This window comes from Fulmarus glacialis, unplaced genomic scaffold (genome assembly GCF_000690835.1).
Source record: "Fulmarus glacialis isolate BGI_N327 unplaced genomic scaffold, ASM69083v1 scaffold11742, whole genome shotgun sequence".
Classification (NCBI taxonomy): Eukaryota; Metazoa; Chordata; class Aves; order Procellariiformes; family Procellariidae; genus Fulmarus; species Fulmarus glacialis.
In genome coordinates this window covers 44,219-70,986 of record NW_009195943.1, presented here as the reverse complement: position 1 = coordinate 70,986, position 26,768 = coordinate 44,219, and the positions used below count along the sequence as shown (strand labels likewise).

The 26,768-nt window shown below is 44.7% G+C and overlaps 1 protein-coding gene across 1 annotated transcript in view; it reads left to right on the top strand.

Moving 5' to 3' along the window:
* The window catches only part of SLC22A3 (solute carrier family 22 (organic cation transporter), member 3), a 31,590-nt gene extending 9,082 nt beyond the window's left edge, over nt 1–22,508 (top strand). Inside the window, 11 exon segments of the mRNA XM_009572032.1 lie at nt 4,309–4,412; nt 6,379–6,533; nt 9,445–9,610; nt 10,668–10,785; nt 16,056–16,153; nt 16,292–16,506; nt 19,774–19,882; nt 20,116–20,157; nt 20,159–20,214; nt 21,595–21,694; nt 22,451–22,508. Of these exon segments, the coding sequence (XP_009570327.1) occupies nt 4,309–4,412; nt 6,379–6,533; nt 9,445–9,610; nt 10,668–10,785; nt 16,056–16,153; nt 16,292–16,506; nt 19,774–19,882; nt 20,116–20,157; nt 20,159–20,214; nt 21,595–21,694; nt 22,451–22,508 (1,221 nt within the window).
* Nucleotides 22,509–26,768: the final 4,260 nt, after the last annotated feature.

The following is a 26,768-nucleotide window of genomic DNA, read 5'->3' as shown; positions in this document are numbered from 1 at the left end:
CAGCCACCCACCAGCGCCCTGGGAGCTGAGCTCCTCAGCTACCTTTGTAGCTTTGTAGCTTTCCCTCTGCTCCTTGAAGGGCAGGCGCCCTTCCCGGGAGAGCGGCTCCGCAGCGCGCTGAGGGTGCCGGGCCGGCACCGTCCCACGGCAGGGCGGGAAGCAGGCCTCTCCTCCCCGGGGACAGCTGTCCGCCCGGCACTGCCGACGACGGCGCTCCCTTTGCCGTCACTTGGGCTGCCGGGATAGCCTCCCGGGTCTTGGGAAACCTCAGGGTGTGTTGCCTCAGGGAGACCTGTAATCCCAATGCAGTTTACAGGTGTTAGAAGTCTGGGGCTTGGTCTCTGAAATCGACAACTGAAATTAGGAGTGAGCAGATTCTAAGTGATGTACAATGTTTTTATTTATTAATTTATGTCTGCGTAAGCATCATCCCATTTTGACATTGCTTTAACCCTTTTGTTATTACATGCATCTTTTAATTTTGTTCTCACTCTAGTTTATTGCTGTTCCTGGAGAGGCAATAACGCTCTTACTCCCTTACCCATTCTCTCCTCGGCTGTTTTGGCTTGTGAGGGGGAGTCCTCTCTCATGGCCATCTGCGTCAGGAGCAGTCACAAGTGTCAGAGGACGTTTTGCTCTCTGACTTAGGCAATTCAGTGAAGGGCTCTTAAACCCAGTCCTGTATGAAGCCCTCCCTGCTGATCTATCAGCCTGGTGTTTCTCTCCAAGGTTTTGATCTTTGAAGGAGCTGAGCTGCTTGTGAGGTGCTGAGCCATCTTAACCTTCACTGGGCGACAACTCACTCTGCAGAGCACGGGCTCAGACCTCTCTGTTATTCCTGGGGACTGCTAGGAGAGAGGTGTGAGGGCTCCTCTCTGCACCTCTGGGGAATGGTGCTCCCAGGGTGATTCCAGAAGCATCTGCTGGAAGCAGAATACAATGGTGCAAAGGTTCATGTTAAATAGTGTTCAGAGCTGGAGCACAGATGCAGGTTGAAGCTGGCCTCTGTCACGCTCCATCGCTGTAAACAATTTTTGAAAAAAAGGTGACACCCAGAGTAATATGAGCAGGGAAATGCCCTCAGCCTGGTAAGAGCAGAGGGCACCACCAGCAGAGATGAGACTCTGGAAGGTCAGTGATGCCCAGGGATGCTGTGGAGCTTCCACCCTGGGAGATGCTGAAAGCCTGACTGGACAAAGCCTGGAGCAACCAGCTTTGATGTGAATTCAGATGTAAGCTCAAAGCAGATCCTGCTGTAAGTGGGGGTTTGGATCAGAGGGCTCCACAGGTCCCTTCCTACCTAACGTATTTCATTATTCCAGGAGATGTGGGCAACAGAAGGAGTAACCCCAAGCAACAGCTCACTCTGTATTTGTAAGCACCGAGCAAAGTCGCTGGAGCAGCTCCCTAATGCTGATTTTCCACCCAGGCTGTGCTCAGCCCCCAGCATCTCCCACAGAAAAACAGAAGAGGGTTTTTATAGCACAGAACAACCTGTAGTGAGCACAGCCCCCCTCGGAGAGCCCGGAAAGGCATCTGGGAAAAGCCAGCGCACCACAGCCAGCTCTGAAGCTGCCAGTAGGAAATGGCATGAAATAATAGAGCAGTTTGTAAAATAGCCTGTGGTATTGGGCTCTGAGCTCTCACTAGAGCTGTCATCCACCCAAGCAGAGCGTGAGGTCTCTCCTGCTCGCGCTGGTCTGACCAAATAGTGCAGCTATGTGGTGAGACAGGCAAGGAGAGCGAGAGACCTGTGCTGTGCTTCGAGGTCCTGGGAGAGCTATTGCTGCTTGGTGCAAAAGCTCAGCTGAGCAGCAACATTCAGCACCTGAATGTATCACCTGCACCTGAAATTCAGGCCAAGCTGGTCAGAGGAGCCGTGCGAGTGACCTGCCAACGAGGCAATGTATATACCTCTCCGTACATATACAAGTCCAGCAGCTGTCCAGATGGTCCCCATGGTGCATACATGGCATCGTGTCCAGCATGGGCCCTGGCTGGGCGACCTGCACCAGACATGTGTCCTGTGAGGTGTCTAGCTGAGTACAGCTCTGGCTAATTCAGAGAGGTTTCCTTGAGCTCATGTGAAGCCACTCTTCCTGCTTGCTTTCTGTGCCTATCTCTTCATGTGATTATTTCCTCTTCTGTTACACTTCAGCAGCACACTTTTGAAGCTGATATTTTCTTGTAGCTAGTTTTTAGTCCTCTGGTAAGCTGTATTGCCCTGTATAGGTGGCTGCAGATGCTTCTCTGAGAGCCCCAACTTCTGCCATCAGCACAGTCAATTGCATTGCCTTCTGAAATCTTCTTTTAATGGTTATTCTCATGAAAACACTCTGCTTTCCAAAGGTGCATCTTTTGATACTATTTGCCAGGGTTGTCATAGTTTCACGAAGCAAGAGGTTAAGCAGTGTTTGAAGTCTGAAAGTGCTGCTCCATGTTCAGGCTATTTTAGGAAAGCATTGCAATAGCCAGCTGAGAGCAGGTTTTATTCCTCTCAGAGGAAGCTGAGGTTTCTGCAATTCCTGCTCAAGATTTACAGAAGTGGAAGCCAGATGCTGATGTCTTGGCTTGATTGAAAGGTGGCCAGTCAGGCTCCCTGGAGTAATGGGGTTGTCATAAAAACCATTACTTTGTTTAAAAGTCAGTGGGGGTGGGATATCTATCGGGCTGGGGACCTATGAGATTACCAGCCAAGTTTTTCTTCACAAGTTGTGAGCTGGAAACTGCAGTTCTCAGTCACAACATTCCCAGGCCTGCGGCTTCAAGAAAAACAAAAAGCCATAAACAAACCCAAATCCTAGACTTCCAGTAAAATCATCATAACTAACAACAATGATTCTGCTGTAGTTACTATCAGTGACAGTGCTAATGGTACATTTGGAGCCAAAACTGAGGAGTTTCATTTTAAAAAGTGAAGAATAGCCCATAGAAATGAGTGTGAATGACACCTGTGTGGAATTCAGAATATTAAAAGAAATGGTTTCTTATTTAGGTACATAAATAAACATCTAAGAGTATTACTTTAGATTTTTGGGTCCAGATTCAGGCTCAGTGAAATCCAAGTCTGGGTGCCCTCTGTATCTCCTGGGTAGGCACCTCTGAAATGCCAGGCCCAGGAAATACTCGCTGGGCATTACAGCAGGTAAATGGGCTAAGACAGAGCTCAGGCTACGGCGCTACATTTCAGAGTCTGGAGAATTGTGAGTGGCAGAAGAGGCTGTTAATCTTCTCTCTAATCCACCCTGTGGTCACCCCATCCAAGCACAGTGTTCGAGCACTGGTATCGTGGTATGCGTGCCAGTGAGCACAAACTTGAGGCTCTTTAGCAACCAGCACCTTGTTAGCGAGAAAAAGATTTCTTACAGCTCATGCCTGAAAGCAAAAGGGTCTCTCTAGGGTAAATGGTGGCAGCTGCTACTGTTTGTGGCTTCCCTTGGTCCTGAAGCCACGTTGTTCCTAAGGTTACCCCAAGTATGGACTGAAACCTCCCGACTCCCATAAGGTCTGCAGAACTTGGCAGGCAGCGGTTGGTATTTCTTATTCTCAAAGAACCTCTGAAGTAATTTCCAATGACATGCTGTCTGGATAACTACTTTATTTTTAGTTTCATTTTAGTTTTAATTCCTAGACTCTTTGTCTTCCTTCCTCTTACCCACTTCCCTCTCCCATCCCCATCCCTGTCCCTGTTAATGAATTCTTCAGATAGGCGCCAATGTAATGTCATGTTAGGGAGTTATGGCTAGTGCAGTATAAGGAATAGAAAAGTCTGGGAAAGCTACACCAAGAAAATACATATTCAATGTGTCTGAAATTGATCTGAGATCAATTCAGACTGTTTTCAGTTTCCTCAGAGACCACGTTTTTGCTTTTATCTAGAAGGCACTAAGAAAAAGAATTAAACCATTCCTATAAGCTGAAGTTTTCATTGGCTATAGTTGCGCACCCTTATTCTGCACTAAACAAAGTCATGGCTTTGCCTTGGCAACGTATTTAACAGCGTTATGTTTGGTTTGCAAAAGAGAAATTTGCTCTTCATATCTGGACAACTGATGTATGAAACACAGCATCCTTTTGGCAAGGAGGAGCTATGCCTCTATCTTCACGATAGCTTGAAGAGTGCTTGCTATGGCTGCACTTCCCTGGCCCACTGGTGCTTGCTGTTGAACAAGCACATTTGAACTTCCCCTTCCCCTTCCCTTTCCCCTTCTCCTTCCCACCTGGCCCTATGCAGTTTCTATAACATTTTGTCCTGAGCATGATGAATGACCCACCTGGAGTGTTTATGCCTCTCCCTTGTTCCCTCAGTATAACCTTGTGTGCGGCAGTGCCTGGATGCTGGATCTCTCACAGGCTATCCTCAACCTGGGGTTTCTGGCTGGTGCATTCACCCTGGGCTACGCTGCAGACAGGTACTGTATAAATGCTGCTGTCCTTTGATTTTTTCGGAGGTGAAATCACTTGTAGTGTCACCTGCAATAAGCATGCGTCAACACTTTGGAGGTTTAATTCACTTTGGTTAAACATCCCCAGCCTGGGTTAACAGCATCCAGCCAACGTAATTTTCCCTTCCTTTTGGGCTGGAAACTTCATGCGATCATACTTACTGATCCTGTTTGGACATTAAAATGTCATGAAAAGAGCTTTTCTTGTGGTTTCCGATGTTTTCTGTGCACATCTAGACCCAGGAAGGGCAGAAGGACACAGAAATGAAAAGGAAGCATTCAGAGGAGTTTTCTGGACTGGTGTTTACTGGAGGATGTTTAATAGGCACCATTGATGAAGAAAGCAGCTACTTGAGGAAAGAAGGAAGGGACTCAGTATGGTAATTCTCTCCATTCACAGGCTGGACTCATATGCTTACCACCGAGGTCATAGCTCCCTCCAGCCGGTCCTCAGCTGTGTTAGAACTGGATGAATACCAAGGAAAGATGTGGGTGATATTCAGGCTTGACCAGCCGACCTGCCCCGGAGTGGGGAGCTCCCATAAGCTCTACCTTGCTCTTAAAAGAGGGAGCCTGGTTTATGCTTTGTGCTGATAATTAATGGTAGTCAACTTACGTGTTGGCTGAGAGCACTACTGACGATTTCACTGGCAGAAATATTTCTTCAGGTCATAAAATACGTTCTTTCTGCCTGTTTTATTTTTCTTTGGTAGCTGTAATAATAGTAATAATAACCTAATGTATGATTTCTTTGTAGGCAGGAATACTTACAGAATTATCTGGAATGTCATCTCAGATAACAAGTTTTCAACTTGCAAACAAAAATACTTTTAAGGAAAACCTGATCTTTCCAAGGAATATAGTTAATAAGGGATAAAGTAAGGTGGAAAAGATGCCATGGCACTGGCTAATTTAAGGTATCTCCGCTCAGTGTCTGGCGGGGCCGTTATGATAATAGCACGTTAAGACTGTGTAAGAGTAGAGATATCACAGTTAATTATTAAAATAAAGTAGTATGTCTAGGAGTACTTGTGTATCAATCATAATGTAACTACAGTACAACTATGAATGTTGCACATTGATAGTACTGGGGAATGTGCTGCAGCCAGACCAGTGGACTCTTGTTTCCTTGACAGCACTCAAAAGATTAAAAATACCCTGATTTTTGTCCCATATAAATTCTTCTCATGAAATGTTTTGAACAAAATGAACAAACAAATACTCTTGCAAATACTTTTTGGTAAGATAAACAGCTACATCAGTTTTCATGGTTTCTTCTTCTTAAAACAGCGACAATAACAATGCAGATGAAATCAAAATGGAAATTCTAGTTGTGTTCCAAGGACACAGTCACCATGAAACTACAGGGAGATTTTGTTGTTTGTTGTTTTTTTTTTTTTTTTAATTATGGCTTACTTTGGGCACACCTATTAATAATGATGGTTTTTGCTGGAAAATGAGACTCATGAATATATTAGGCACACTTAAGTGGTCTAAACCTAAAGAAAACACTGGAAAATCACATAAAGTAATTAAAGAAGAAATAAATTACTTCCACAGAGCTGGCTGTAATTACTATTAGGAGACTAATTTGTGAAAACAGAAATCCCCAACAAAAGTTGCCCTTATTTCAACTGGATCAAAAATCTGAACTGTAACATATGGGCCATAGTTTAGCTACAAAAAGATAAACTGTTTTCTAAAATAAAAGAGGGACTGGTGGGGACATCACCAGTTTTAATATTAGTGACATAAAGACAGTGATAACTACTGCAGGGAAAAGAGTCCCATATCCCAAGGGCCAACACTACAAGGCTTTGGAGCAAGACTGGTCTCAAAAAGGCACTTGCAGATCTGGCATTAAAATGAGATGCCAGGAAAAAAAATCTTTGTGGCTTTTCATGATTTTCACTTTCTTTTCCTTTTCCAACAGATACGGCAGAATCCTCATCTACCTGCTCTCCTGTCTCGGGGTTGGGATATGTGGTATCATAGTGGCATTTGCACCAAACTTTACTGTTTTTTTGATCTTCCGTTTTCTCCAAGGTGTGTTTGGCAAGGGAACCTGGATGACATGCTACGTGATCGGTGAGAGCTGTTATGTTCTTTCTTTTCTGATTAGAAAATTTTTGGAGGACAAGGAGTCCAGCTATGTCTGCTCTTGATAATAATTTTTCCTGGAAACAAAGGACTGGCCTTGGGGTCAGGAGACAATGAATAACCCAAGACCATCCTAGTTAATGCATTTGTCCTCTAAGATAAGGTGGCTGCATGCAAATTGTAACTTGGGCTAGGCTCATGCCTGAACTGAATTTTTGTGGAAGCAGTAATTGGCCTGTGTCCAGACCATGCTGGGGACCCTTCTAGCAGCTGAACAGTCTAGTGTTTCCTTACCTGGCAGCATCTGCTAAGTTGCTGGTACAGAGGTGGCCTCTGCGAATGGCAGCAAGTGCAAACACTTTCTGTTACTCAGTACCGATACGAGATGGAAATGAGTAGCAGTGTACATGCCTGCCTGACCTCATAGGATCCCATGAAGAACAGCGGGGAAGAAGTAATGCACTAGGGCAGACTAACAAGAGTGATGCGTCCTTCAGAACTGTCCAGGCTCTCCTTTTGTACCCATCACTGTGGTATCTGAATATGCCTGTGCGCAGCTGGCCATAGGCAATTCAGTAGCAATGCAACACTTTCTGTTGATGTTATCTGAGGACTTTTATGTCTATCTAATCTGTGGATTCTGATGGGGCGGGATTAACATAATTAAGAGGTGGAGGAGTAGAATGTGTATATATATGACATAGAAGATCACCAAGATGATCAAAATCTGCAGAGCAAGCCTCAGATCAAACAGGATACACAAACAGGGACATGGTTAATCTTGGCAGAGTCTGAACATCTTCCACAGATGCTCAGAGGAGTTAACTGTTTTTCCTCACTGGGAGGACAGACACTTGGATGGCTGATCTTCATTCTTTCGCTGGGAGGCTTTGCTTAGAGCCAGGATAGACACCAGGGTCCATATTAGGATTAGTATTTCCTGAAAAGGGAAAAGGAAGAGAAGCTTTTTTTGTAAATAGCAGATCCAGACTTTTTGATAGGTTATAGTCATGGCCCAGCAATGAAGCTCCTTGCATAGCAAGCTTATTTTTAATGAGAAAAGGGTATTGTTGTGGCATCTTGAATGACTGCCAGGTTCAGAAAGGGAAACTCCTCTCTAGAGCATGAAATAACATGGCATTAAGGAAAGCATCCTACTAGAGATGTGACATCAGATTTACTTAAAAAGAAAATCAGCCATTCAGTAATCTACTGTGATAATCCAAAACACAGTGATAAAATCATTATATAGTGCAAAAATTTGTAACATCAGTGTAGTCTGTGAGGCCTGTGACATTTTTTTTTTAAATTCTTGGTGGAATTTAGACCAGTGAGAGCAGAATTGCAACTAGACGTAAATGATTACAGTGAGACCTGGGAACACCGTGGTGACGTAGGCACAAACATGCTTCTTCCAACCCCCTGTCTAGCCCTCTCAGCATCTAAATAAAGCCCAGGGGCACCTGAGTTTTCTGGGCAAATTTACACTGCTGAGCAGCTCAGGTCCAAGGTCCAGTGAAAGGGCCAGAAGCTGCTTTTCCCCTCACTTCCAAACACATGGCCTAATTTTAAACTGAGATCTTATCCTAAAACTTTGGCAAGTGCTCTAAGCAGCAAAATGTTTTATGACTGACTCATGACTTCCTTAAAATGGCCAAGTTTTAACAGAAAGGAACATTTTGCAATGCTTAGAGCAGACTGCCTGCCTTTAGGGAAAGGTTCAGAGATACAGCATTTTGAGGGACAGTGTATTACCGCAGCCCTAAGCAAGGTGCTTAGTTCTTGGAGAGAGTGATTCCATCTAAATCCCTTCAGGGATCTACTCTCATGTCCTGGGATCACCCAGAGTATTTACCAACCTAACATCTTTTAAAAGGCGTATACACATCACCAGGAGGATGGTTGCCATTATTAGATCTCCCAAGCTACTGATCTGGGCTTCAGAATCGCAGCAGGGTGCCCCAAGAACCTCACTTTGCTTTTACATACAACCCAGCTCTTCCTGGGCCAGTGCTGAGCAGCTACCTTTAGGCCATAGAGTTGCCTCTGAGCCATGCAGACGTGATGAACAGTTGATAAAAATAGTAATGGTGTCATATCTCCCTGCATTGCCAGCTGAAAGGAATCACTGTTGCTTGTAAAATTGTGTCTTCTTTAGCAAAATTTAAAAAAAAAGAAGTGTTTTCTGTGTATTATAAACCAAGGTAGAACCCTCTGCTTTTACTTTGAAGGCTAGGTAGTGGTGACAGTTTTGAAACAAACGAGACACTTCATGCATTGCTCATCTCAGCTATGGATCTCATGGCCTGAAATATGGGCTTACATGGGTTTCAGAAGTGATTAGACACATTCACAGAATAAAAAATCCACCAAAGGACTAAAAAAAAGCCCCACAAAGGCTATGTTTGTTCTAATAAATAAAATAAGCTGTGGGCCATACCATACCTTAGCCCTCAAAGCAACCAGCATGGTATGGCTAAACTCTCTTCCTCACAGTCACCTTGTCCATATTACCTGCTGGGAGCAGCCTCTGCCTGGAGGATCCTCTAGTCTGGGGCACGGGCTAAAACTGTGCCAGGAAGAGTGCTAACAATTTACCACTAAGCATGGTCACGATGCAGTCTCCAACCCCTAATTCTGTCCCTGTTTAATTCATTAGTAAACACGCCGTCAGAAACCCCTCTAGCTGAAGAACAGTGGGTGAATTGATGAGGAGGTGTCACCCGTGCTTGCCCTGGACAGCCTCGGTGACATGCTTACACTGCTGAAGGCAAGACACTGGGCTAGACAGACTTGTGACCTAATACAGCAGCATCCTTCCTTATGTTCCACCACTAATATTTTTCTTTTGAGTTAGGTTTGTTTCTGTGTTGCTTATTTTGGCTTCCTCTCTTCTCAGTGACGGAGATCGTTGGTTCTGACCAGCGGATCGTTGGGATCGTGATTCAGATGTTCTTCACCCTGGGAATCATGATTCTCCCTGGAATTGCGTACTTGATTCCCACCTGGCAGGGGATCCAACTGGCCACTTCACTGCCCAACTTCCTCTTCCTGCTCTACTACTGGTAACGTTGCAGTCGTTGCTCTTGTCATTATTGCTAGTGCTATTTGAGACCTTGAGACCCCCGCTGTGGTCCCAAGTATCCGTTGTGCGAGATGTAGGTTAGGAAGAAGATAATTGCATATTGTTAATTTTACCATTTTTAATTCTTTTTAGTGAATCACAGACATACATTACTTTCCTTTTTCTGACCAGGGTTTGCCTCTCTTGTCAGCCACAGTGTGCCCTTCACAGAACCCTGCTCTGCTCCTGCTTAGCCTGGGGCTGGCTGTTTAATTGGTTAACTTGACCGAAGTTTGCTTCTCCCGTCAGCCATGGGACCCCACCTTTACCTCTAATTACGTACTCAGTTCAAGCCTGACCTTGCCCTACAGGTCCCATGAGTTGGGCAATACAGCTAATTAGAAAGCAGAGCCCTGTACTGTGGTGAACATCTGTCCCAGTGGAGTGCAGTCATCCTGTGGGCTGGATCCAAAGAAACTAACCCACATACCCTCTTGCAGCACATTGTTTCCTTAAACATTGCCAAAAGTTCATTGTTGTGAACATTTAAATTGTGAATCATCTTAACCCTAAGCTAGCAGAAACTGAAGCACCAATCAGTAGTATTGCTTTGTGTTCAGTTTATAAAATATGTATACATTTGAGTGTGTGTGTGCGTATCTCATAATGATACAGCTAGAAGTTTCCTGGTCTGCCTGTACTTGGTACTACATGTGTTTAGTGTTGACTTTCATTGTTCCTTGCTGTTCTACAGGCACCTTGTTTGCTTGTTGTTATCATACTTTTGACATCCATTGTGCAAATACAATAGTTAGTTAGATTTCTTATTTTTCAGCTTTGCAAAGTATTGATATAGTCTATTTTCTTCTTTCTTGCCCAGAAGGATCAGATATTTTACAGGAGGCTGACTGGAAAAGCAATCCACAAAAGCGTTTCTGTATCCCAAACACTGAAAAATCAGTGTGTTGTGTATTAACACAGGCAAAAGGCAAAGGTCTTTGGTTTACTTATGGTGTTAAAGGGCAAACCCCCCATTTATGGCTTCTGTGTTCTCACAGGGTGGTTCCTGAATCTCCACGTTGGCTCCTGACACGCAAAAAGGGAGAGAAGGCATTGAAAATCATGCGCAACATTGCAAAACACAATGGGAAATATCTCTCACCGCATTACTCAGAGGTACTGTCATCTGTTTAAGCTAGAGGTTTTTTCTAAACTTTCTTAATCTTTTGAAGGTTCAGTTGTGTTAAAATGCATTCTCTTTATGTGATGGGCAACATTCTTGAAGTGTCATACCAGAACAAGATTGTCAGTGCCATACATACTTTGTTAATTGCAAGAGGGTAAAAGTAAACTGGGCTGAAAATAGTTCGCAAAACAATGAATCAGGTCTTTCATTTGCTACGCTCCTACTTTAAAAACTTCTGGGAAATATCAGAAACTAGCCTGAGGGCCAATGGTATTTTACAGCAGCTGCCGTTTTAGCTGACAGAGTGAGTGGAAACAGCAGGATCCACTTCCCTGGCTCCTTTGCTAGAACTTCCTTTTACAACTCAAAGAGAAGATGATGTAGAAAATGGGAATTTAAGTATAAATTTGCTTCCATCCCAATAGGGGGAAAATATGCCCCAAAATTCAAAATAGGGGAAGCACTGTCTGAGATCACTATTTACAGAATAGGACAATGTATGTTAGAATTACAGTGCTTTTACAAGTGGTCTTGATGGAACTGAAAAGACTGATGCTTTCAAATGACACTGTCGTGCCATTGCAGCATTTCCTTTGGTCTGTGCTGAGTAACGTGGCCTGGCTCTCAGGCCGTGTTTACTGTGGCATTGGCCTTATGGTTCAGTGACGACAACAGATGTAGACAAGGTTCCTGTTTTGTCACAAACCAGGTTGGGAGCCTAAATGCTAGCTATAGTAATGTTAGAAATCATTATCTGAACTGAGGAAAACACCTGCAAATTGTTAGCACACAGCAGCCCAGAGGTGGCATACTGAATACACTACAAGTATTTCAGAAAGAAATTGTGATTTTCTTATTGAAAAGAAATGACCTACATAAAATGTCCATCTGTCAGTACACAGTAGTATCCTTTATGCCTACAAACATGCATATGCATATACATTCATTTTTATACATATACAAAATTATCATGTGTGACTTAACTCAATTTTCACTGAGACTAAGGACAAAGACTTTGGGATGGCAGTGTTTGGAGGGGATTGATGTGTCCCATCCTGTCAGGAAGGGACATCATGATGTGTGTGCTTTGTAACAGGTAGTTGGCAACCCGGGTTCCCACAGGTTGGTATCTTACCTAGGTCTTTCTCATTGCTCTTCTTAAGCAAGGGAGAACCTGAGAATTTAGCCCAGTTTATCCAAAAAAGTGGGGTTGCTTCAGCAAAAGCCTAGAGTGTAATTCTGGATGAAACCCAAGCAGTAATTATTGGCACTCTTCTGAAACACCAGATAGCTGTTCCCAAATCCATAGGACTTTATTTACCTGGTGAGAAACAGGCTTCATAAATCATCCAGCCAGCCTAAGCAGTCCTGCTGTAAATATAGACCTTGCATGAAGTGCACACAGGAAAAGATATGTGGCAACAGAAGGAGTATAGAAATGGCCAGTTGATTTATACCATTATTATCCACTTCATTAAGTGTATGTTAACGACAGTTCCGGCAAGGTGAATTTCACACAAGTTCCACAGAGAAGCTGGGCCCTAACCTATACTATGCTTCTTAGGATATATGACTCTGGACTAATGATTTTGCAAAGTCAAAACTAGACCTATCAGCAGAGATGAGTATGCTGAAACATACGTTCCCACAGCCAGCTGCTTTACTCATAAGCAACTTGTTCAAGTGCTATAACATTGCTATAATGGCATTTCTACGAATGTCATGTTGGTCGGGGGAGCACACAAAGGTTGCTCAGCGGAGGGAGGTTTGTCAGGGGAAAAAGTTATATATAACTTCCTTGGCGCAGAAACGGGATATACCGGATAATACTGTTGTACATTAGTGAAGCAACATGACAGAAGGAGTTTTGATGAGCAGTAACAAGCAAGGCCAGCAATTGTGAACCATTTTACTGATGGAAGCCAAGGCACCTCTGATGACCAGCCAAGGTCAAGAAATTGCCCTCATCTGTCCCACAACACAGAATAAGCTTTGCTAGCCACATTGCAGTAGCATCTTACACAACTGGAGGACTGCAGGCTGAAACCACTGGGAGAGAAACTGAAAAGACTGACTAAGGAGAGAGAAAAGGGTAAATCCATTTATTGTTCTTGGCTGGGGCTGAGATCCCCCCGTCCTGGTCAGCATTACCCAGTGCCAAGTGTGGCCTGAGACACGTAGCAGGAAGGTTGTGCTGCTGCAGCTCCCCCTCCACGTTCAGCCCTGTGTTCCTACACCCGCTTCCCCTCTCTGAACATTAGCATTTTCAAAGCGTCATGTCAGAATGGAGATGTGTGTCTTTCCCTGCTTTTTGCTTCAAGTTATATGAAATTTTTTTCTTAAGTGTCCCTGCTCATGACCCAATAGCCACTCACAGCTGCAGCAGATTAACCTCCACACATCCAGATTCGTGCTGGATCTGTTCCTGGGACCTTTTTAATATACAACGTCTGTCATCCTTGGTGCTGTGCCCAGAGGAGAGCAAACATCTCCAGGAAGCGCATTAGTCATGTTTAGTTTCTCACATTAACTCACGACAGAATTCGCTTTCATGTAGCAACTCCAGAATTTCAGGTGAAGTGGCGCAGCTGTGGAGGGACAAGGAGAAGAGAGAGGCATTATCCATCAATGCATTTTGGCTAAGATTTTCCAGCATGTTTGTAACACTTTCATTGGCCAAGTCCCTTACATGGTTCTGGATGTAGCAGCCTTGCATTTTTACTGGCTTGCAGAAACCACAGATGACCTTTGTATGAAAACAGATAAACATTTGCTTCTTTTGCTCTGTGAGTTATGACACTGGTACAGTTCAGCTCTGTCCAGAACTCATTAAATTAATTGTAAATTATAAAGTCTTTTTTCCCAGTTGCTCGTAATTATCCTAGCATGTTTTTTTTCAAGCTAATTTTGTTATTCTTGGTCTCTGTCCAAAAGCAGAATGGACTGCAACCAGCTGAGTAAGAGCTGCTTCTTGAGAGAGTCGTGTATCAAAACCCCCTCTCGCTTTATATATATATATTTTTTCTACAATATAGACATATCTAGACATATATATTTCTACTTAAATACATATGTATTAGAGACATACACGGATGTACTGTCCTGTGCAGAATTAAGCATGTGCAGAACTATATGTCTGTGCTATGAGGAATCTTTAAAAATTATTGCAGAAAAACTGATACGTAATTTGATGGGACAATAAAAATGCCAGGGAAGTTGGTTATAAAACTTCCGCCAAAGTTTTCAGATAGTGTATCTTTGGAAACATGGGCCCTGTCATTGAATTCCTGACTGCACTGATGTGAATAGCAAAGCTCTCCTTGACTTCAAAGAACAAAAAGAGGATTTTTTTTTCCCACAAAGAGTTGACTTTCCAAAGTGATTTTTTTTCTTCATCCACAAAAAAAAATGCCTAGTCGTGTTTGGGTTTATTATGACTTTATTAAGACATAAAAATATATGGTAGCAGCCATGCTAAATTTACCTTTAGTCCTTTGGAAAACTAAACCCATATTTGCATAAAGCCACAGCTGATGGCTGGCAGCCTGCTCTTATAAACAAAGTCATGGCATCTTTATAACCATAATATGAGAAAGTCCAAGAGCAGTGCAGAAACCCAGCAACCTTCGCCTGCCCCGCAAAGGGCTCTGGCATGCAGCAGAAGTGGCAGCGCTTTGAAGAAAACTTCTGGCTCTGTTTATAGAAGAAAATCAAGAGGGAGTAGAAAGGACGTTCAAACAAATACGAGGTTTCTCTGACCACTTACAAAGTTTTGTGTTGCTCAGTTATGAAAAAGTCATGCGTAAATACATCCAGCCAAATCTCACTGAAAAACATCTATGCTACCTTATGATATGAAAAACAAATACAGGGCGAAAGCTTTGGGCATAGCCCTGGCTGAACCGACAAGACCCTTGGACAATGCCTTTGGCTTTACCCGTGTTCTCATCACAGATCTGGATGTTCCCACGTGCTTCTCCATCCTTTCACCCACATCTCCCCACTGGCTGGGATCGTTCCCTTCGGCTCCCGCGCCTCCGTGGGCAGCGGGGTGCTGTGGTCGTGGAGCGGGGTTTCCTCCTCTCTTTGCTCTCTTAGGCCTCCTCTCAGGAGGGGGGCAATAACTGAGAGTCAAAGCAGCCAGGCTGCCTGAAGTCTTCCTAAAAAGGGCGCAGCAGGTTTAACCCCATGTTTCCCACAGCCGCTTTGAGAGCTGATGGCAACCCCAGCCGCGGCTGCCAGTTCTTGGACAGTCTCACGGTTTGTCCCTGCCTAAAACCACCTTTGCCTTCTTTCCTTGTCTTCGTCACCTGCCAAATGAACATATGAACAAAAGGGCTGCCACCTGGCTTGGATATCAAGGTTAAAAACTGCTGGCCGTAGTCAAAAACAGCCTCCGTCAATGTGTCTAATCCCTTTTTGGCCCTGCTAATATTCTGGCTCCACAATATTCTATGGCAATGAACTCCAACGTGTAAACACAAGCTGTGTGAAATCCTGCCCTTTTCTGTTACTGTTAAACCTTCTAACTAATGATTTCGTCGAGTGCCTCATTGTGACTGTATTGGAGGAAGCTGTGAACAGATTTACTATACTTAGTTGGCAGTATGAGGACCATGAATTCATACTTTGCAGGATTTTTTTCTTCCAGGGTAAAAGCCATGTTCAGCACAGTGCTTTTGTATTTTAAGACCCTCTGAATTTCAGCAGTTGAATGTTTTGTAGCACCCAAGTGCCTTCACAGATCTGCTATTTCTCTCGCTCCTCTTTTCTTCCTGGTGCCCAGCTGTGCCACCAGCCATGTTCCCAAGCCCACTGCTTGCTGCTCACCCCCTCTCTCCCTGCTTCCCACAGCCCATCGCTTTGCCCTTCCTGCCATGGTCTCCTCCCCTCTGTCACCACTGGCAGAAGGCAGCTCTGCTCCCAGTGACCCTGACGTGACAACGACCACTTATTGCCTTCCAAGAAATTCCAGGTCAACCTCTCTCAGTTTACAAAGAGGAAATAATTTTTCCACTCTCAAGTCAAGATTGGGGATTTTTTCTCCGATTTTTGCATGATCATCATTAAGGAAAGCCCACAGCCATCTCCAGTTACAAGCTATTTCCCATATCTGCGCACTGCTCTGGAGTGCTAAAAGCAGCAAGCTGGCTCATCAGCACCTTTGCTCACTGGACTGGAATATTGCTGAGCACCATGTTTACATAGAAACTCTGCCCCAGCACTTGCCTGACCCCCGACTGCTTACTTTTCTCCTCAGATCACTATTAGCAATGAGGAGGTCAGCAACCCCTCCTTTCTTGACCTGGTGAGGACTCCCCGGATGAGGAGGATCACGCTCATCCTGATGTATGCCTGGTGAGTGCCCATGTCAGTCCAGCTTGTTACCAGAGCGAGGGGGTTTTGAAGAAAAAATCCCTTGTGACTTTTAGGGTCTTTCCAGCTGCTTGAAGTCATTTGTTTGCCTCTCAACTTTTTTTTCCCTTTGCTGTTTAGGTTCACAAGTGCCCTGATCTACCAAGGGCTTGTCATGCGCCTAGGAATTGTTGGAGGAAACCTCTACCTAGACTTCTTCATCTCAGGAGCTGTGGAGCTGCCTGCCGCTCTCCTAATTCTAGTGACAATTGATCGCATTGGCCGGCGCCTTCCCTTTGGGATAGGCAACATTGCGGCAGGAATTGCATGCCTCATTACTGCCTTCTTGCCAGAAGGTAATTCCCTTCCCAAAGTCAGGTTCTTTAGGTCAATGACTTCTCTCTGACACTCCTTAAGCAAGGACAGCAGGTCACACAAAACTGTAGATAAAAGTAAAAAGTATCTGGTGATGCAAGCAGCACCGCAGTCATGGAACAACACACCTTATTTGCTTATAGATTGATCTGGGACATCTAATGGTCGTATCTTTGATGGGTGGTAAGCAATAGCTGGGTGTAGTCTTACAAAAAATGTGTATAAAGGCCCTGTACTGTTTTTGAAGGCAAATGCAAAGGAAGAGTATACAAACATAAAGGGAAAACACATTCCCTGACTTGGAAGACACTTAATGATGTAATAAATCAGTGATTTAGCTGAGTCAGCTTGATGGTCTTCTCATTTGCAAATAAAATGATGCAAACCACAACACGATGTAGGGCCTGTGGTAGACAACATGGCGATTGTTGTCCTGCCCTCACCCTCCCAGGGGTTTGGACAATGTTAAGGGGTTAGAGGAAAGGTATGGCTTTTGATTAAGTCATTCTTATCTGGTTTCAAGGACAACTCAAAGGTTTGATATTGCACGCAGGCTTCCCAGCACTCCTATCTTTTCTTTAAATTGTTTTCCCTCCTGTGTATTTTTTTTTTATCCTGGGGAAGCATTTGGAGGTGCTTTGAAGCGAATGTTACCACATCAGCATGCTTTGCCTTAGCGTAGCTGGGGATCAGCAGCTCAACGGGCATTAGAGAGGCTTGTTCCTCCCCAGGGATGTTCCTGTCAGAGTAAGGGACAGTTCTGGCCAGCCTTAGAGGTTTTAGTTCCCTAATTTATATTGAGGGTCAATCATTTTCCTAGACAAGAGCCATGAGAAACTACTTCAAGAGTATGACGTGCCCACGAAAACAGGTTTGTGGTGAGTGCAAAATGAAATCCTTCAAAGAAGTGTTTTGGTTCACCTCCGTCTCAGTCAGACTTGCTTTAAAGGGATTCCTCCAAAAGCACTTAAAATTAATACCGTATGCTTGAGGAGCTTCACTGCTTTAATAGAAGCAGAAGTGATGGGAGAGGGAAATGGAGCGGGAAGATCAACGGTCTGTTCCTGGTGCCAGCACTGGTGGCTGTGTGACCTTGCCCTGGGATGTCACGTTGTCGTCACTTGTTTGCATTCATCAGTTTGACCGCTGAAGCCCGTGAGGACTAACTCTGCTGTCCTGGCAGATTTTCCCCAGGTCCCCCTGCTATGCGCCTCTCAGAAGAGCTACCACATGTCGAGCAGATGCTGGCCGCCCCGTGCTCCTGTGGCAGCTCCCCCGATGTCAGGCATGGCAATTCAGGCACAGAGGGCCTGGTCACTGTGTCATCTGCTGATTTTACCAGCATTGTTCTCCACCTGTTAAAGAAGTACAAAGGACCTGCTGGGACAGCAGGGACTGGGGACTGTTGATCACCTGGAGCTAGGGCTGTTGCAGGAGGAGGAAACAAAGAGCGGCACTGGGGAATTACTCCTGCAGGACACCTGCCTGTAGCACCTTCATGTATTTTGGGCCACGCCATATACTGAGCATGGTGCAGCAGGGGTTAGAGCAGGAGCATTGTGTGGGGCTGGTATGGCTTGAGGGGACAGCAGGGACTGGGGACTGTTGATCACCTGGAGCTAGGGCTGTTGCAGGAGGAGGAAACAAAGAGCGGCACTGGGGAATTACTCCTGCAGGACACCTGCCTGTAGCACCTTCATGTATTTTGGTCCACGCCATATACTGAGCATGGTGCAGCAGGGGTTAGAGCAGGAGCATTGTGTGGGGCTGGTATGGCTTGAGCGAGGGGAGAAAGCGGTGGCCAGCAGGATGCTGGTGAAGAGCTGAGAGGACCTTGCCCAGGTGAGGAGAGGACAGCCTGAGGATTAGATACTTGCAGATGGGACACCTGAGGTCCAAGTCCTGCTTTCAAGAAAGGTCTGTTTATACAGATGGGAAGAGCTGCAGTGGCAGCTTGTGAGTGCTCAGTCACCCTGGGGTGCTCACATAGTTTGAGTCCCCTGGCAGAGGGAGGAGGCACACGGACATCATCCTCACTTTGGGGGTCTAATGGACTGAAGGGGAGCCAGGAAGACAACGTGGATTTGTTTTGTTCTTTCAAGCCTTTGCTTTTCTTACAAGTGTTTGAAAACAGAACTTTTCAGGACACAGGCAGTGTCTCGCAACATGGGATGAAATTTCATGGGAGTTTGGTTGTTTTGGAAGGGAAATAACCCCAAGCATCTCATTTTTTGGTTCGGAGCAAACTTAAATGTTTTCTTGTTCTTCCTCTTGAAGTTTTGAGAAAACACAATCACTGCCAGAGCCCTCTCCAGTGGCAGAGTACCCCTTTGTGCCAGGTTCAGGCTTGTTGTTTCATTCACCTCCCCGTCTGCCCGGCCGTGGTTAGACCATACAGGTGACCATCCTCTCCCAAGAGCATCGCAGAAGTGCTTATTGCATTCCTTGTGACGCTCCTCCAGAGGCCACTGCCTCTCCAGAAAGGGCAGTCGGAGTGCTGAGGCGTCCCACACGGCGGGGCGGGATGGCTCTGCCCTGCGGTGCGGATGTCACCATCGCACCCCCTGCTGATGTACAAGGGCTCCCCGCTGATGTATACAGGGCGGTGGCTGGGCGCCAGCGCCCGAGCGGAGTTGGGAGAGCCGGGCAGAGCCACCGGAGCAGCGTAAGGCCCCTGGGCCGGTCCTGTCAGGTACAAAGACAAGAACCCGGAAAGGGAAGGGGGAGGATTGCCAGGAGTGGCATTATTAGGAGCGTGTCTAATGCGCAATGGCTAGACAAATTATGAAGTGTAGTTGGCCTGCTCTAGGGAGAATTATTTTACTGTTGCTGCAGATGCATCTTTAGAGGTAGCTTCTTTGTGGTCAGAAGATTTTGGGAGGTAACTCAATGGTGTTTCTTACAGCATAACGTCCCTATATAAATAAATGCTCCTTTCCAGAGCACAATCTGGACATGGTCATGGAAGCTTTTAACATCCGTTCCCCCACCCATGCTGTTATGCCCCACCAGAATCTTGAATCAATTGATTGGAAGTGATTTCTGATTCTCCAAAGCAGCCTCGCATGATGCTGGAAAGCAATAAATGCCAGTATAGATTGATATCTACAGCAGTGGCCTTTCAGTCTGATTTGCACTGATCCAGTGTTTCCGTGACGTAGCTTCTGCTGACAGAGCCTGGGGGTCTCAGAAACACTCTGCTGACGCAGCAAAGCACACTTCACCCTGGTTTCTTTTTGAATGAACAGATATCCCATGGCTCAAAACGACAGTTGCCACGCTGGGAAGACTGGGCATCACGATAGCTTTTGAAATCGTCTATCTTGTGAACATTGAATTGTACCCTACGACGCTGAGGTACGTCGAAAGCTCCCAGGAATCTCTCAACTTTTCCCTCTGCTTTTCCCCATTCCCTGTTTCACCACTTTTTAGTAAAATTTGGGTTTCTCCAGAGTTTCCTAACTGAATAGCCACTGCTCAGTGTCAATAATAGGTAATTTTGAAGCTAAGTCTACATTCTGCTCCTTAAACTGCTGGTTCATCTGTTTGGTAGCGGCTCTCAAATATCTGGCACTATTTTTCTTTTGCAGAAACTTTGGTGTTTCCCTGTGCTCGAGTTTGTGTGACCTGGGTTTTCCTGCTTTTCCGATTAGCAGCCATTTGGTTGGAGCTACCTCTAATTATTTTCAGTAAGACTTGATTTAAAATGTACTTTTGGTTTAAATATCCTCCTCCTAACAGAGCTTTTCTTTTGTGGCAAAAGTATAGTGTGTGGCCTCATCTGCCCCTCAGACCAGCCCCTCTCAACCTTCATGCCTAGAGCAAGAGGCTGAATAGCAAATGGGTGAAATGTAGGTGATTTCACAGCATGCTGTGGAAGAGCTCAGGTCTGCTTGGGTGACTTGGCTGAAGGAGCATAAAAGAAACTATGTGAGGTGCTTTAAGACTGAGAAATCTTACAGTTAAGTTCTGTAACTGCAGAGAAATAAGCTTAATTTCCCATTAGTAGATGTTAATGTCCTTTAAAAAATATTTGGTTTGGGTTTTTTGGTATATACAGTTATGACTATGGATGTTGTATTAACCGTAACTACTTATTCCTGTCAAACTCTTTTCCTCAGCTGCATTTTGGAAAAAATGAGCCCTGTGGATTAATTCTGTGGGAAAAAATTAGTTATTTCTAACAAGGAAGCGGGAGTCTGTGGCTAAACCAGACTTCCAGGAGATACACGTGACTGGGAAAAAAGCAAAAGGGATATGACAGAATAAGAAGGGAAACTGGTGCTAATTAAAATTTTTTTAGCTTGAAAACAAAAATGGAAAGACAAGAGACATTTTAAAAAATTACCATTATTCCAAGAATAGACATATATAGAAGTACTGTTCACATTATCTAATTCTGAAATTCTTCTGCTGCTGAATTGAGTAAACAGCTACAGAATCAGAGAGGAACAGAGAGGACTGTGTAACAGTTAGGGATTTTACTTGTAGCTCCAGCCCTTCAATTTTTGACTTATTACATTCTTTAAATTATATCTAAGCAGGAAATTATTCCAAAATAACCATTCTTGATGAACTATTTCAGGTTCGCTCTCTATGTGAATGCTCTTTCCGAAGGATTATTCTGAATCACATAATCTACTTTTGGCCACGAAGAGAGTATTTCAGGAAAATCTCAATGGTCTCAAGAAACACAAATGCATCTACGTGATAGAGCCCCTTGAACAAAGGCAGATTTGTCTTATGTGAGAAATACCATCCTGGTTCCAGTGCAATTTGTATGCACTTGCCCATGTGCACTGATCTCAGGTTTTTGACTTCTAAAGCTTCCCTTTTGGGGCAATTCAGGCTGTAAATGAACCCCTAGCCCTCAAGTTTTTTTGTAATAGGTTAAATTAATGCAGCATAAAGGTGTTTGATAAGAGTAGGGTAATCAGAAATAGCTGTTGCACTTTAAAAATCTCACTGTAACCTTAATCTGAATAAACCTTCCCCAGTGGATAAATCCTGAAAATAAGAAAAGTAACAATTTTCTTATTGCTTTTGTATTTCTTCAATGTCTGTTGTAGGTATTCTCGCAGTTGTCTGTGGGCTCCTAGTATTGCTTTTACCAGAGACAAAGGGAATCTCATTACCAGAGACAGTGGAAGATGTAGAGCAGCTTTCAAGGTATGATACGTATTTTCTTCCATTTACTTGGATGAGGTTTCCTGAGGGTGTTCTCCTCCAACCTTGTCAGCTGTCATAAATTACTGATGTTTTCCAAGTGTCAAAGTAAATTCCCTAGTAAATTTCCCTGCGTTATGAGCGGGTGGTATTTTCCTCAATAGAAATGTGAAATTTTCAATACTACTAAGGTGGGCTGTTAAAAAAAAGCATGGGGATAGAATCTGTTTTTCTCATAGAGACACAAAGTTGTCTTGTGCACCCCTAGAAGCAAAAAGTAATAGTGTGCAAGAGTGATACTGGCAACTCTCCGCTCAAGAAAACCAGCCATTGCCTCAATCAAAGCATCCTGTGAGGAAGGGCCCTTGATCATGGGAGCATTTCCACAATTTGTGAAGTCATTGAAAAGTCACGTACAAGATGAATTTATAGCTGAAGAGTTGTAGGCACAGCTTTCCCACTCCTGGCACATGGCAAGCCAGGCTCTTCACTGCACTGCAGGTATGCAGGGAACATTTATACCTTGGCTTGCTTGGCAGTAAATTTCTTGAGGAGCTAGTGCTATACATTAATGTTTCAAACAGTGACTTTGGATATTACATCAACAACTTTTGCCCGCTTCAATGTACAAACTAAAGAAAGAGGAAATTTTCTAAGCAGAAATTAAATGTTTCAGTACTGCAGCTTGGACTACAACTTGGACTACATCTTTTCCTGTTTCTTTCACCCTTATACCCCTCTCCCCTTCTGTTTCTTCAGTGATTTTGGTAAATGTGGCAAGAAACGGAAACACCAGGACACCAACTCTTATATTTGACCGTTGAAGGACGGCACTGAGCAAAGAACCGTGTTCCCATACTGGGAATTTGTTCTCCACCTGCCACTACTACAAAATTTGCTGCAGATATGGATTAAACTCCATGTTCTTCTTCTAAGCATAAGGACGTTTAAAACAAGCAGTGTATTTTTTCTATAAATATGGAATAAAATCGTTTTTTTCTGAGTATGCTGTTTGCAGGAAGGGAGCACTCTGTCGTTCTTGGTATGGAACAGAACAGCTTAAAAAAGATGCACTATCCAGCTCGGTGAGCTCTTATTTATTTCTTTATATATTTGAGTCATTTGTTTATTTCTATTGTTAGCATATATCTTTGGGTGTGGAGGGTTGGAAACGGTACTGCTTGTTTAAGATTTGGATGACTTTGGGGAAGAGAGGCTGAGTATTTCAACCCGTTCTCCTTTGCCCCTGGAGAATCTGGACAAACAGAAGATCTGATGGCTCGGGAACGAGGATGCTGATCAGGGCGGTCCTTTCTCTGGTCAGGAGGGATGGGAATCAGGAGACCCTCACTCTGGACTGCTCCTCTCCCCCAGCAAGCCTCTGCCACAAAAGCCCTGCTTCCCTCCCTGCTCAAGGGCTTTCTGAAATGCGGCAGCAGTTCTCCTCCTCTTCTTCCCAGGGCTTTATGTAGGTGTCATATCCTACACGGGACATTAGCTCTGCAGGTCAGATCATCCTGCTGCCCATCGGTGCCTCCCCCCAGACCCAGCTGGGGTTCACGTGCCACCCCATTGTCCTGTCCCCTGGCCAGGGACCCCCGTATTTCCTGAGGGAAGGGCTTCTGTCTGCTCTCCCCTGTCGGGTGCTTTTCCAACCCTCTCTTTCAAGAGCTGATCTTTTTCCTTCTAAAATATGCTCTCTGCCCATCCCTACAAACAAAATTCCTTCTTCCTGACCACTGCCAAGGTGACCCCCAATTTCTGTCTTTGGTCCGTTATTATTATTTGTCATCTTTCTGTCTCGGGGATAAATTATTTGGGTTGGTGACAGGGATGTTAAGCTGTCTTGGGAAGATGAGCAGGCATGAGACAAGAGCTTTGGTTATGGAGGGAAGTGTTAACTGGTCCTGGTTGTTTCAAGCTGACATGTAGCAGAATAGCTTGAATCTGTGGCTCTGCAAGCAGATAGCAGGGACAGCCTGCCTTCCCTTTCAGCTGTATGACCTTCTTCATCAAGCATCGGGTCCTGGCCACTGACAGGTAACCAATACACTCCTCACAGTGAAGGACTTGAGAAGATGTGATGTTCAAAAGGTATCCTGTTACTAACAGAGAATTGAATAAACAAAAGAAAAGAAAGCCAATGAGCTCTTGTAATGGCCTTATAAGCTCAGAAAATAACATATTTGGCATGAGCAAATACAGGACTGAGTTTTGAAGGTTCATACCAGAAATGAGTAGTGCTAACATTACAGTCAGTGCAGCTGAATGACTACTGCTCCAGTCTCACCATCTTAAGAGCACATATAGGCAGGTGCCTGCACAGGGGGATTTCCTATGGTGAAGAGTATACCATGCATTTCAACCGTTCCTGACTCTCCCTGCCTTTTCCCAGCAACTGCCCATACCACCAACCCTGCTGGAGGACCTTTACTAATAATCTCAGCCTAATGTTTGCATACTTTGGGCAGTTAGCGATAATGGGCTGTCTTTCAAGGCTGTTTCTAACTTCCTCTGAGGCATAGTTAAAGGTCAATGGGATGCTTAGGAAAAGTCAGTAGTGATTGAAAGATATGAAACCAAATGAGCATCTCATAATATATCTGGCTAATTGGCAATATCTAGAAGACAGCCCAAAACTGGAGCTACTGCTGCAGGGAGAAAACTCCTCCTACATCAACGCGGTCTTCTGCAGATAGGTGTAAACTCCCTGGGGCTGGCTGGCAGAGACCAGCCCTGAACTGGAAGCTGTGGGCTTGCACTGGCCGTGCCGTGTCTCAGCAGAGGGTGGGAGCGCAGGCGCCCGGCCGCAGAGCTCAGCCCTGCCTTCCTCGCACCCTGCCAGCCCGCACCGCAGGCACGGCCCTCAGAGGGTGATCAGATGCAATGCTGTATGAACTGAGCCTCCCTCTTCCTTTTAATGTTTCTTCTTTGTGAGTTTTAATTTTTTTAAATCAGTTTCTTAAACACCACAGCAGTCTGAGAAGGACTGTGGAGATTGTTTAAAGCTACGGCTTGCTAAAGAAATGTCAATATTATTTGCCAGCTGCTGCTGTTTGTGGACAACTAAAATGTGCTGAGAAGTGAGAGACACGAAGACTTGTTTCTGGTTTTTCAGACTGTTCTTTGTTTTGCATAGCATCTATGTTGCTCAGAAGAGAATATAAGTGAAATATTTCAGTATGTAAAATGGCTAGGAGCAGTGTCAGAAGTTTGGATGTATTTATTTTCTAAAAATTCATTATGTAAAGGAGAGCAGGAAAAAGCCTGTATATGTGTTCTGACTTCTAATACGATAGTACTTAACAACTTCAGGTAGAGTTTGTATTTGGTAATGGCTCCTGTGCTAACTCTTACCCCTAACAGGGGGATTTTGTAAGATGGAAAATCCTCCTGTCTCTGTGAGACTTCGGGTTGCCTCGTGAAGGTTGCAAAGTGGGCAGTAAGCTGTTGTACAACCAGTGGTTTGGTGACTGTGGGCTTACACTGTTGTGGTGAGAGAGGACAGAGGAGGTGGTGGAAGCAGAGGGAGAGCTTCAGCGAGGACCCCGGGGGAAACCAGCTGGGGTCGTGCAGACCACTGGACAGGCTGTTTGTTTAAAAAGAGTTATTATAAATCCATACGTGCCTCAAACCACTTAATACATTGAGCCTTTCGGGAAAATCCTACAAACTTCTCAGGCGGCAAAGCAGTGTTCTCCTAAACTGACTGGGTTTGACACTAAAAGGGCTGTAGTGACCCACCTCAGTGGGAGGCACCTCTTCAGGAGGGGCCAAACACTGCCAGCTTTAGTTGTCTTGCATGTCTTACACTTCAGAGGCTCAGTGAGAGAAGTGATGCGCATTCCAGACAAAGGATCACCTTACCGTTGCCAAAGACACACATTCAACATGACCACAGAAACCCAGGAGCTGTGTTCTTCCTGCCTGCAAAGAGATTCCCCAGACCAACAAACGAGTGAATGTGCTATTTGGTCCAAATGTGCCACTGCCACCAAATTTGCTGTTACTTCATCTGCTCTGTGTGAGTGGCTAGCGATAAGTGGCAATTTTTATTGCCATTGACACTCTCGCAGAAGGAAAAGATCACAATTTACACGCTTTCAAAGGTTATGAGGTGAGACTTCTGTAGCCGCTCAGGCGTGTCTAGGCATTTCTGGTCGGTTTGGCAAGGACAGCAGGGGTGGGTTTGCCTGCCTACAAGCCAGGTATTAACCATGCCTGCAAGACTTCACATTTGAAGACCTTTACAAATCAAAGACCAAGCTGCAACACAGAGTTTCTGTTTTTAGGGAAGTACTGTGGGGATTTCTTGGCTGGATCAATGATCCAAATTAATAGATACAGAAAATATGCAAAAGGGTATTTGTGCCCAGTGAATCCCCCCAACCAGGTGGGTGGGGAATGCTTTATCAGAGCTGTTCCTGCTCAGGAAGGCAATGTCCTGAGATCATTGCTTCTTCCAGAATCAGACTCCAGGTGTAGAAGCCTTAAAAATCACTGTGCCACCTAACTCTGTTTTATAGCTCTCATCTCCTTTCAAGTCTACAGGAGAAAAACAAGAACTCCTAGGATGCAACCCATCCCTTTTGTATGTACATGCATGCAAAAAATAAAAAGACAATCTAAATTAAATGACGCGCAGCTTGGCATGCCTGGGAGTGGACCTCTGCGCTGCAGAAAGCGGGCTAGAGAAATCCCAGCCCAGGAAGTAGCTGTGTTACTTGGAGTACACCCCGCAGGCCCTGGGGATGCAGGAAGGACGCCATGCAGAGCCGGGGGTCCCCAGGCGCCTGTGCTCCCTGGCTGATATGTAAGGAGTGCAGGATGGGAGCGGGGGTTCATAGTTAGCAAGTGTTTAACTTTGGCAAGTGTGAGCCAAGCTTTCCCTGGAAAGCATTTCTAAAGGTCTAAGCTTTCATTTCCTATAACCACAGGCATGTGTACATCATTTTCTTTTCGAGAAGAAAGATGTACATGTAACAGTTATATAGTGAGATAAAGTTATATAGTGAAACAAATGGGTACTACGAACAACAACATTTTATAATACGTTAAATGCATTGTCATTGCTTGC